General features: G+C 42.9%; 1 protein-coding gene across 1 annotated transcript in view; it reads left to right on the top strand.

The window, feature by feature from the left end:
* Positions 1–7,282: 7,282 nt before the first annotated feature.
* The window catches only part of LOC126169062 (uncharacterized), a 154,297-nt gene continuing 148,511 nt past the window's right edge, over positions 7,283–13,068 (top strand). The window contains exons 1-2 of the mRNA XM_049920615.1: positions 7,283–7,336; positions 8,006–8,145. Coding sequence (XP_049776572.1) covers positions 7,283–7,336; positions 8,006–8,145 — 194 coding nt within the window. The remainder of the gene's footprint in view (positions 7,337–8,005; positions 8,146–13,068) is intronic.

The following is a 13,068-nucleotide window of genomic DNA, read 5'->3' as shown; positions in this document are numbered from 1 at the left end:
ACACAAATGATATAGTACATCTGCCTACAAGAGACATCACGTTGGTGTAAAGTACTTTGGTAGTCTGTGCTTCAAGATGTATATGATTATTCGCTTTGTTTTACCACTGATTCCGATTCACCCTATGACATCTTATTTGTATATCGCACTGGTTTCTATGAAATCAAATTTAGTATAAGGGGCGATCAAAAAGTTTCCACTCTAACGCCGTACAGCCCGAATCGATATGTTAATCGAGAAAAATCGCCGTGAGTATTGAGGCAATCACCCACCGAAGCACCAGATTAAAGATAACCGTTTGGTAAAACGGTATGTCCTGCTGCGTGAATTAGTCTGTAACTACTTGTCATCTGACAGGAATCGCCCACCCTTCAATGCTTTTATTAAGGGACTGAAGGCATGATAATTGCATGGGGAGTGATCCGGACTATAGGACGGGTGCTCAAGTGTCTCGCACTTGAACTGGCGTAACTTCTGCCTTACATTTGCGATATGGGGGCGTGAGTTACCATAAAGCAGCAGCCCTTGTGGCAGTTTTCCTGGACATTTGCCTCAATTGCACGAGTTAATGTCACCAGCTTTGTGCAGTACCTTCCCCAGTTATGGAGACATCACGTTTCTTGAAATTAATAAGCAATGGGTCCCGGTCCTCAAAGAACAGGGTGAGTACCACCTTTCCAGCAGATGGCTGGCTCTTGAACTTCTTGGGACAAGGAACGATGGATGATACTAGTGGATCGTTGACGCTTTCGACTCCATTTTCCAGTGGTGGCACAAGCTTCCATCGCCTGCAGCAATGCACTCAAGGGACGTGTTGCCTTCAACACCGAAACGCACCAGGTGCTCCAGAAACAGTTTTCTGGTTTGCTCTGTGTTCGGCACTCAGCGCCCAGGGTATCAGCTGGCTGCAGAGCCTAACTCCTGCCGGGTAATGTATTGAAGCTATCGAATCTGATGTCGAGATCCTTTGCCGGAGCAAGAATGATTGCGTGCTGATCCACCGTAATCACCTCATCAATCATCTGCCTGCTGCCCGTAATGGGATGAGGCTGGACTCCCAGATCACCGGCGTCTCTTGTCGAATCGCCACCAGTACAGAACTTAGCGCTGCAAATGGAACGGTGGTTTTCGACGGACATCAGTCTCACACACATTCTTCATTCTCCGACGGATATCTACCGGTGTTTGTCCTTCGGTGGCCAAGAAAAGAATGACGGCACGTTCGTCCTGTTTGCACCCATTTGATAACAACATCACTATAGCTCACGTTCCCAGGTTTACTGCAGGCACATCGGAAAGACATTAGTCCTTTGCCTTTATGTTGGTGCTTATATACCCGTATCGTAGTAGCGTTACGTTACATATACGCTGCTTCAACTCCCTAAATCGGAAACTTTTTGATCGTCCCTTAAACATGTCAGCTAGTATGATTTTTTTACGTATCAGATAGCATGTTTGTTGGGTATGGTAGACCTCAAAACAGTCTCCTAAATGTAGAGCAACACCACACTTTTTACATTGCTGTGCACTTTCATTTCTTTTTCCTCTTGAGTAGTATACAACACGCCTTTTCGCAACTTTTTTTCTTCCCAGTTGGAAGTGTGTGCACCAGCTCACCTTTTTGCCTGCAAACAAAGTGCCAAGATAGCTGAGCAGTCTGTAGTACTTGCTCTGCAACGTTGGTCATGATATCGGTGTAGCAAGTTTTCGGTGTAGCAGGTTTCTTCTTTTCACTGATCACGCGATACCCAGTGATAGAGTTGACGATACACAGTCAACGAGCTGAAAGAGGACCTGTTTATATTCCTTCATTGTACGTCGTATATTTGGAAAGACAGCTGTCAACTGGTCTTGGAGGTTACGCCACTAATTCCATTCTTTACCACTATTCAAAACACTGTGCACAAGCCTCTGTGAAGCCGCCTCATCATAACCTCCTACTAGACGTTTCGCCATTTTGATTGTTAACCAAGACCAGCTACCATGTGACACTCATGGCCTGTGCTTCGTTTTGGAATACATTTAACAGCCATCTATTAGCTAGAAATTGAATTCTATGCATTCCTTTAATGTAGCTTGCATTTACGATCTAAGCTCGTCATACGATTTAAATGAAATAGCAACTTCAAGCGATTACAGCTCTTTATTTGATGCGATTGGGTTAATGTAACTGCTACAGTGTGCGTGTGGTGACTGTACCATTTTGTCAGCAAACTGTAGAGTAAACTGAATTTCAACGTATTATAGCCCAAACGTGTATGCAGTTTAGAACTACTTTGTATGGAGCATTGGGTAAGAGTACGTAGACTGTTAAGAATAAGCAGCACAATTTCGCATTGTTGGAAACGCAAATGAGAATCGCCATTGTGACGTTTAGTGTTGCTATAACTGTGATGACATACGACGAATCACCACCGGTCTGTTGCGCTTCAGTTTCAGTTCAAACGTAAAATTCTCTTTTCTTACATTTCGCTGTAATTTTTCCATCATAGATCGTAAATGTTTGTCATTATATAGAGTGAAACAATTATTTACAGAAAGTACGTCGTGCTGCAGGATACTTCGTTAGCACAAATTCACAGCACTATTGAAAACACTATGCACAAGCCTCTGTGAAGCCGCCTCATCATAACCTCCAACTAGACTTTCGCCATCTTGATTGTTTACCAAGACCAGCTATCACATGACACTCATGGCCTGTGCTTCGTCTTAGAATACATTTAAGAGCCATCTATTGGCTAGAAATTGAATTCTTTGGACTACTTTAATGTAGCGTGCATTTGCGATCTAAGCTCGTCAGATGATTTAAATGAGACAGCAATTTCAAGCAGTTACAGCTCTTTATTTGATGCGATTGGGTTAATGTAGCTGCTACAATGTGCGTTTGGTGACTGTAACATTCGGTCAGCAAACTGTAGAGTAAAATGAATTTCAAACTAACGTATTGGTGTCTAGTGGTAGTTTACTAAACTGCTAACAAGGAGGTCAAGAGTTCGCAGCTATTCACTACCTACTCTCAGCATCTTCAAGATTTTGTTCAGTTTTGCACAGATACTGCAATAGTTGAATTAACTGAAAAATATTTTTTGCAGCTGCAGGCATAGAGTCATTTAATCCTCACGTAATTGAGGAAGAACTTAATGCTCTATCATTGGTGGCAACAAAGACGTCAATCAAAACTCAAATGCATTTGTAGATCCAAGCCGTGGACAGACTAATCATAGCCAGAAAAAGATGTGACACCAAAGCCCACAAAAATAATTACTGTTAGCATTAATTAATTTTACCACTCCTAAAGCAAAGGATAAAAGAAAATCTGAACCAGAGGTTAAAGTCAGCAATCTTGACATCTTCACCCTATGAAGCCCTTTCGGAAGAAAAAGAAAAAGGGGAAAAGCCGAGAAACTCTATAACAAATGGATAAACGAAAGCGAGCGAGTAAAAAAACGACAGAAAAGAGAAACAAAACGTTACGAAAACCAGCTACCGTCAACGACCTCAGTACAATGATGAAGATGATGCCACTACCTGCCCAGGATGTGGAAGCTCTTAACGATGAAACCTGGAATCAATGTCGATTATGCGAAGAGTGGTTAACTGCGGGCCTTTTGTGTGTAATCAGTGCTAAGCCAGATCCAGTATCTACTCTTACACTCCTAGTAGGTTAAGGGTACACTGTTGTTATTATTTTCTGTTTTATTTTTTAATGATTATAAAGGAACTTAGTAATTTTTGTTATTGATAAATGTATAGATAATAATTCGACTTTCATGCCAAAGATTAATTTGAAAATTTACGCTTTTCGTTTATTAGCATTAGTAAAAGTTACCTTTTGTTGTTCTCATGTCTTGGTGATAAGACATGCTGTGTGATTACTAGTGAAATTGTGGTAAATAGTGAAAGCAAATTCTGAAACTAAACGACTTTCTCATTTACAGTTGCATGTCTACTATTTAACTTAGTAATAGTTAAACCTAAAAAAATATGAAGTTATTATTTTCAAATTCTAAAGTGAACTTTATCTTGGGGACGCATGCAGTTCAGCGCCGCTAGATAGTCAAACAGCTCATCAACAGTACCATTATAAAGGACTATTACATCATCAACGTATCGTTTGTAATAGGTTGTTTTAGCCTTGATGCTATTATATTTCAAAAGAAAAATTATTTTCCAAATGGCTCACAAATTTGTTTTTTGTCTTATCGTTACGTCAAAAGGTTTTTTAGTCAGTTATGTATGACAACTTACAGCACGCGGTGTCTCTTTAAGTACAGTTTCTGTAATTTTGCCGTTATAATTACTTAGTACATACTATTTTTAATGTTAAATTACCTTTGTTAATTGTAATATAAAACAAATGTGGGACTCTATTGAATTATTTCTAATTGAGGTAATGCGTTGCGGACCACCATCTGGTGGTACCTCTCATCACTTAGCATTTCCGTTGTACTCTATGCCTAATCGACAGTTACTCTCTTAGCCAACATGGTATTTTGCCTAAGTGAAATTATACGTGGTATGTTTTGTTTATGGTTGGTAGGTTGGTTTGGGGAGTAAGGGGCCAAACTACGGGGTTTGTTCAAGGTATATAAATTCTAAGTTGTGTATATACCGGGTGATCAAGAAGTCAGTATAAATTTGAAAACTTAATAAACTACGGAATAATGTAGATATAGAGGTAAAAACTGACATACATGCTTGGAATGACATGGGGTTTTATTAGAAACAAAAAAAACAACGTTCATAAAATGTCTGACAGATGGCGCTGGACAGCAAAACGTCAGTGACTGCGCATGACAATCGTGTATAAAAGGAGCTGTAATGAGAGAGAGGATCAGATGCGCCAGCAGTCGCAGCATGTTGACGTTACCTACAAAGGGGCTTTTAGTGAAGCTGTATTATCAGAATAGGGAATGTGCTAGTTCAGCGTTACGATCTTATCGCCATAGGAAGGGGATTCGAACGGGTAAAGGTCCGTTGACAAATGCAGCTGTGGCGAGAATAATTTCGAAGTTCATAGCCAAGGGTTGTTTAGACGATAGACCCCGTAGTGGCCGACCGAGCACAAGGCGTAATGGTGCTGAGACAGTTCAGGAAGAAATGGAGACTGTAGCGGGTTCGTCTATGCACGGGGAAGTCAGCGCTCGTGCAGTCGCACGTCGCACCGGCATTCCATACACTACTGTTTGGTTGGCGTACTCTCCGATGCTACCCGTACAAAATCCATCAACATCATGAACTCTTACCTGGCGAGTAAGTGAATCGGAGGGCATTTGCGGTGTGGGCGTTTCAAAAGATGGCGGAAGATGACGGTTGGTTGAGTAACGTGTTGTGGACCGACGAAGCTCATTTCACGCTCCGAGAGTCTGTCAACGCCCACAACTGCAGAATTTGGGCTACCGAAAATCCTAGAACTGTTGTGGAAACTCCATTGCACGACGAGAAAGTCACGGTATGGGTTGGATTTACCACACCTACCGTTATCAGGCCTTTTTTCTTCGAGGAAATGCGTGATTCTGGTTTTGTAACTGCTACCGTGACGGGTGAGAGGTACGCCGATATGTTACAGAATCGCATCATCCCCAGCCTGGTTGATAAACACCTGCTGGAACGTACGATGTTTATGCAGGATGGCGCTCCATCCCATATTGCTAGACGCGTGAAAGATCTCTTGTGCGCTTCGTTTGGTGATGATCATTTGCTCAGCCGCCCCTTTCGTCATGCTTGGCCTCCCAGGTCCCCAGACCTCAGTCCGTGCGATTATTGGCTTTGGGGTTACCTGAAGTCTCAAGTGTATCGTGATCGACAGACATCTCTATGGATGCTGAAAGACAACATCCGACGCCAATGCCTCACCATAACTACGGACATGCTTTACAGTGCTGTTCACAACATTATTCCTCGACTACAGCTATTGTTGAGGAATGATGGTGGACATATTGACCATTTCCTGTAAAGAACATCATCTTACTTTGTTATGCTAATTATGGCTATTCTGATCATGAAGTGCCATCTGTCGGACATTTTTTGATCTTTTGTATTTTTTTGGTTCTAATAAAACTCCCATGTCATTCCAATCATGTGTGTCAATTTGTACCTCTCTATCTACATAATTCCGTGATGTATTCAGTTTTCAAATTTATACTGACCTTTTGATCACCCGGTATATTGTTGCACATCTGTCGTGTTATCGTACTGCCTCGATTTTCTTATTGTATGTTTTTGCTTAATTTTATTGAGTAGACACATTCATTATCTGTCCATATGAACAGAATTTTATGGGATTTATTATCTTACAGAACACTATGGTCTTCAAATGACAGTGGTTTAAATGGATGTATGATGTGATAAACTTTGTCAGGTTGATGAGTATGTAATTTTTTTGTCTGCCCCACTGTGTTCTTTCACATTTCCTTAAGTCTGTAACCTCGGCTTATTTTCTTTTGTAAACGTGAAGACGGCAATTTATATTGCCGAAGCTAGTAATCTACTAATTTCTTAACAGAGCGATATTCGCAAATATATTAAAGTTTTCATAAGAAGACTACAGCACAAATTTATAGATTGCCTACTGCATCGACTGAATATGTCAGGTACCCACTGTTTCTTCTGTGAAGAGACTCGTTGATAACAGGACTTTCAGAAAAGTTTTGGGTGCCTGTGCTTTCTAAGATAACATCGCCGCATATTTACATGATGAAAATGACATTATTTAAGAAATTAAATTATATATATGTATACTCTGGTGCGTGTCTACGCAAGTGTTACCACGGAGACAGAAAGTTTGACGAGGGTATCGGTCGTAACAGTATCTCTTTATAATGAAATATTCAAAAAGAGATCGATATGGGGAGACCTACATCAGCATTTAGATTCTAGTAGTCGCCTGTGTCTACATATTCTCAGTTTAGTGCCGGTTCATTAACTGTAACGAACTTCGATCGCTCCTCCAGTGTACACAGTGACCTAGAAACAGTGCATCCAATATTACTTACTGCAGTTCCTTTAACAGTCTAAACGTGCAGTGGATCGAAATTAACCTACTCTAAGCACGTTGAATACAAGTAGCGCTGTTTTCTTGATAGCAGAGTGAGAAATTTGTCGTGACTGTGTCTCGAGTAACTAGTAACTGTACTTTCTGCTAATACTATTATTCAACAGTTAAGTGTTTGGTACCCGTTTTCTCGGTGTTTCACGACTGTTCGTTCACAGATCCACAAGGAATAACACATTAAGACTTACTTGTTGTCTTCCTCTGTAAATAACTTATATCTATTTGGGCATGACAAAGTGTGAGTTAAAAAGTGCCATCAGGCCCATGCACCTATTGACTCAGGTATGTGGTGTGGCTCCATTGACGTCAGATGATCCAGGGCCCTCCATTCGCAGCAGAATAAGTGTGACAGGGCTGTCTGCAGTCTGGTTGGTGTGTGTAGTAGTACCCGGATTATTCTGCAGCTACAGCCAGACCTGTGTAGAACAACTTGCTCACCAGCCAAAGACACTTGCATTTATAGATGTTTTATTTGTTCTGCTCAGCTGGCTGGAGCCAGCTGTGCTACTCACAGAATGTATAATTACTGGAAGCACTCATATAACAGAGATTTTTGAGCTTTTGGAATTAGTGGACGAATTATTTGCCAAATACGAGAAAATGTACGTTAGGGACTGTTACCGTAGAACGAGGCTAATGGCATTTATTTTGTTGGTTTCCACCGGGCTTTACCTCGTCGTACCTTTAACTTTGTCTCTTGTGTTTAATGTCTTCAGCTATAATCCTGCTACGGCCATTCCTTTCTGCCTCCAAGGGTACTGTCTGGTCGGACGAGTGCAGTTCACCAGCATCGTGTTGATGGTGCGAGACCGTATGGGTACTGTCAGCGCACTTCTGCTGAGAAGCGTGCGGCCCCGAGTCACCTCCGAGTCCGCCCTGGACGAGGCGGTCGCGAGGGCGGGGCTGCCGGCTGCGCCCGTGGCCGTGGCCGGCGAACTGCGCCGGCTGCAGCGCGCCCGGCTGGCGCTCCACCGCTGCGGCCACCTCTGCGGCCGGCACTTCGGCCCGGCCCTGCTACTGGCTACCGTCAGCGAACTGCTCCTCGTCACCTCCTTGAGCTACGGCGCGGCGGCGACGCTGGGCATCGAGCGGTACAGGCCACTCCTATTGTGGCTCTCCTTTTGGTTGCTGTTTAAACTGAGCCACCTCCTCGCTACTTGCTGGGCGTGCTCTTCTGCGGCCCACCGCGCTTGCCGGGTGTCTCTGTTATTCGAGAAGGTACGGACACTGTTACGACCCAGGGAAGCGGCCGATGTTTTTCACCTGCAAATGGATCCGTTACACTTTTCTGCTGCAGGATTCTTCAACATTGACTTGCAGCTCTTTGTGTCCATTGTCGGTGCAGCTGTCACTTACATTGTTGTGCTTTTACAGGTTTCCAATTAAATTCAATGTTCTACAGTCAGTAGATGGAGATGAGCGAAACTTTTAACAACGAGTAATAGAATGTTTGTACACTGAGGTGATAAAAGTCATGGCATACGTCCTAATATCGTGTAGGACCTCCTCTTGCCCGGTGTAGTGCAACAACTCGACGTGGCATGGACTCAACAAGTCGTTGGAAATCCCATGAAAAAGTACTGAGCCATGCTGCCTCTATTGTTGTTGTTGTGGTCTTCAGTCCTGAGACTGGTTTGATGCAGCTCTCCATGCTACTCTATCCTGTGCAAGCTTCTTCATCTCCCAGTACCTACAGCAACCTACATCCTTCTGAATCTGCTTAGTGTATTCATCTCTTGGTCTCCCCCTACGATTTTTACCCTCCACGCTGCCCTCCAATACTAAATTGGTGATCCCTTGATGCCTCAGAACATGTCCTACCAACCGATCCCTTCTTCTGGTCAAGTTGTGCCACAAACTTCTCTTCTCCCCAATCCTATTCAATACTTCCTCGTTAGTTATGTGATCTACCCATCTAATCTTCAGCATTCTTCTGTCGCACCACATTTCAAAAGCTTCTATTCTCTTCTTGTCCAAACTATTTACCGTCCATGTTTCACTTCCATACATGGCTACACCCCATACAAATACTTTCAGAAATGACTTCCTGACACTTAAATCTATACTCGATGTTAACAAATTTCTCTTCTTCAGAAACGCTTTCCTTGCCATTGCCAGTCTACATTTTATACCCTCTCTACATCGACCATCATCAGTTATTTTGCTCCCCAAATAGCAAAAGTCCTTTACTACTTTAAGTGTCTCATTTCCTAATCTAATACCCTCAACATCACCCGACTTAATTCGACTACATTCCATTATCCTCGTTTTGCTTTTGTTTATGTTCATCTTATATCCTCCCTTCAAGACACCATCCATTCCGTTCAACTGCTCTTCCAAGTCCTTTGCTGTCTCTGACAGAATTACAATGTCATCGGCGAATCTCAAAGTTTTTATTTCTTCTCCATGGATTTTAATACCTACTCCGAATTTTTCTTTTGTTTCCTTTACTGCTTGTTCAATATACAGATTGAATAACATCGGGGAGAGGCTACAACCCTGTCTCACTCCCTTCCCAACCACTGCTTGCCTTTCATGTCCCTCGACTCTTATAACTGCCATCTGGTTTCTGTACAAATTGTAAATAGCCATTCGCTCCCTGTATTTTACCCCTGCCACCTTTAGATTTTGAAAGAGAGTATTCCAGTCAACATTGTCAAAAGCTTTCTCCAAGTCTACAAATGCTAGAAACGTAGGTTTGCCTTTCCTTAATCTTTCTTCTAAGATAAGTCGTCAGGTCAGTATTGCCTCACGTGTTCCAGTATTTCTACGGAATCCAAACTGATCTTCCCCGAGGTCGGCTTCTACTAGTTTTTCCATTCGTCTGTAAACAATTCGTGTTAGCTGCCTCTATAGCCGTTCGTAAATGTGAAAGTGCTATCGGTGAACGATTTTGTACAGGGTCGCGCACGAAATGTGTTACTATTTTGTTTTTGAATATAAACTTTATTGTCAGTACAATCTGAAAGGAACATATACTACAATGAAGAGCCGTCCATGGAGATTTGTTCTAACTCAGCACATGCTCACTATGTCCACCATTTCGCTTCCTAACTTCCTTCAAACGAACACTGAAGTTAGTGATTACCCTACGGCACATGTCTTCCGTAATTTCACTGCAAACTTGAAGAATAAGTCTTCTGAGCTCCATTAAATTCCACAGCTTCTTGCTACTGCCTTGCCCTTCAACACGCAGTGGTTCACGCAAGATGGAGCAAGGCCACATACTGCAATCACTGTGTTGGAGTTTTTACACGAGCGTTTCGACATGCGGATCATTTCACTCAGGTTTCCAGGTCGCTTCAATGACGGACAGAATTGGCCCCCCAATAGTCCAGACCTTAATCCATGTGACTTTTTTCTTTGGGGGTACCTCAAGGAAAAAAAATTTCCCGAAACGTCCACGTGATTTAATGGAGCTCAGAAGACTTATCCTTCAAGCTTGCAGTGAAATTACGGAAGACATGTGCCGTAGGGTAATCACTAACTTTAGTGTTCGTTTGAAGGAAGTTAGGAAACGAAATGGTGGACATATTGAGCATGTGCTGAGTTAGAACAAATCTCCATGGACGGCTCTTCATTGTAATATATGTTCCTTTCAGATTGTATTGACAATAAAGTTTATATTAAAAAACAAAATGGTAACACATTTCGTGCGCCACCCTGTACATGAACTGGCCTCTCGATTATGTCCCATAAAGGTTCGATGGGATTCATGTCTGACGATCTGGGTGATCAAATAATTCGCTTGAATTGTCCAGAATGTTCTTCATGTTCTTCAAACCAATCACGAACAATTGTGGCCCAGTGACATGTCTCATCGTAATCCATAAAAATTCTACAAATGTTTGTCAACATGAAGTCTATGAACGGAAGCAAATGGTGTCCATGTAACCGCACACAACCATTTACTGTCAATTATGAGTTCACTTTGATTAGAAGACCCAGTCGATTCCATGTAAACACAACCGAAGCAATTATGGAGCAAGGCTGCTGGTACAGTGCGTTGTTGACAACTTGAGTTCATGGCTTCGTGGGATGTGTGCCACACTCTAACTCTACCATCAGCTCTTACGAACTGAAATTGGGAGTCGTCTGACCACGCCACGGTTTTTCAGTCTTCTAGGACCAAACCGATATGGTCACAAGCCCAAGAGAGGCGCTGCAGGCGATGTCGCGCTGTTAGCAAAGACACTCGCGTCGCCCGTCTGCTATCGCAGCCCATTAGCGCCAAATTTCGTCGCACTGTCGTAACAGATACGTTCATCGTACGTTCCACATTGATTTCTGCGGTTAATTTACGGTGTGTTGCTTCTCGGTTATCACTAACAAACGCCGCTGCTCTCGGTCGTTAAGTGAAGGCTACCGGCCACTGTGTTGTCCATGGTGAGAGGTAATGCCGGGAATGTGATATTCTCGGCACTCTCTTGACACTGTGCATCTCTGAGTATTGAATTTCCTAACGATCTACGAAATGTAAAGTCTCTTGCGACTATTCCGACTACCATTCCGCTTTCAGAGCCAATTGATTTCCATCGTGCGGCCATAATCACATCGGATACCTTCTCACGCAAACCATCTGAGTACAAGGACAGCTGCGCTAATTCACTGCCCATTTATACCTCGCACACGTGATGCTATCGCCATTTGTATTTGTGAATTTCGGTATTCCATGACTTCTTTCACCTCACTGTAGTATATCCCTGGCTACAGGCTTGGTCTAATCTTAAAAAAGCAAAGATATTACGAATAGTCTGCTTGTTGCTCCAAATATCACCTAATGAGACATTGACAATGATCTAGTTAGTTTTCGAAAGCGAAAAGCTATTAAAAGATGCTCATTGGCGTTGGGAGAAATGCTTCAAAGATGGTCGAGAGAATGTCGAACATGGATCCCACACAGGTCACTTGTGCAGAAACGAAGACATTGTGCAAAGTGTGCGTGACGTGTTGAACTCAGACCACTAGCTCAGTGTTAGATTGATGGCAGACCACGTAGGAATTGATAGAGCGACTGCACACAAAAACATCACCTAGGTGCCATGTTCGTCCCAAAAGTTTTAACAGAGACGAAAAGAAAAAGTGTATCCTTGTTTGCGAAGGTCTTTTGTACCACATGGAAACAGACCATGAGATTTAGACAATATGATAACCAGCGGCGAAAGTGGGAGTTTGAGTTCGAGTAGAAAACAAAACGTTAAAGTGCCAAAGGCACACACCAGATCCCCTTCGTCAAAAAAAGGGTCGAAGGAGGACGCCAAAGGACAAATCCATCTATGCTCACTGTTTTCTTTGATACCAAGGATGTGGCCCATCACGAAACTGTACCTGAGCGACAGACCTTCACCGTTTCTTTCTATGTGGAAGTGCTGAAAAGACTGAAGAGAATGGTAAATCGAATGAGACCAGATATTCCCGCCAATTGGAGGTTGTATCTTGACAATGCACCAAGCCACATCTGCTTCACATTCAGCGTCTACCTAGGCCGGAATGGCATCGCAACGGCTCCCTGACCACCACCACCACCACCACCACCCCCAGCCCCTTCCCCCACCTCCACTCAGCTACAATCCCGAGTGGCACCATGGATTTTGTCCAGTTCCACCGCATGAATACTACCCCAACAGACGTAGTGGAGATCAAACGGCTTCAACGTGTATTTGAAAGACATCCCAGAAAATACTTCCAGAGGGCCACCCAAGCATGGAAAACTCGTTGGTAGCAGTGCGTAGACGTCACATTGTCCTACTCTGACGAATTTTGTTTGTAGTGATGTCTTCGATCCATCATTTTGCCCGAATCTCGACTCATTACTTTTTATACTAATCATGTAGGTTACAACGTTCCAGTTCCAAGCAAGTGTAGGCTCCTAAAATCTGTAGCACTTCTTCTGTGTGTTAATAAATTTCTTTTGGGATGCCTCCACTCCAGACGTTTTCTCAAGCACCTCCCAGTCGTTTTGAAACATATTTGAAGACACATATCGCAATGGAATGAGATTTTCGCTCTACAGT

Source organism: Schistocerca cancellata, chromosome 1 (assembly GCF_023864275.1).
Source record: "Schistocerca cancellata isolate TAMUIC-IGC-003103 chromosome 1, iqSchCanc2.1, whole genome shotgun sequence".
In the NCBI taxonomy this organism is placed as follows: Eukaryota; Metazoa; Arthropoda; class Insecta; order Orthoptera; family Acrididae; genus Schistocerca; species Schistocerca cancellata.
This window is presented reverse-complemented; position numbering and strand designations above follow the sequence as displayed.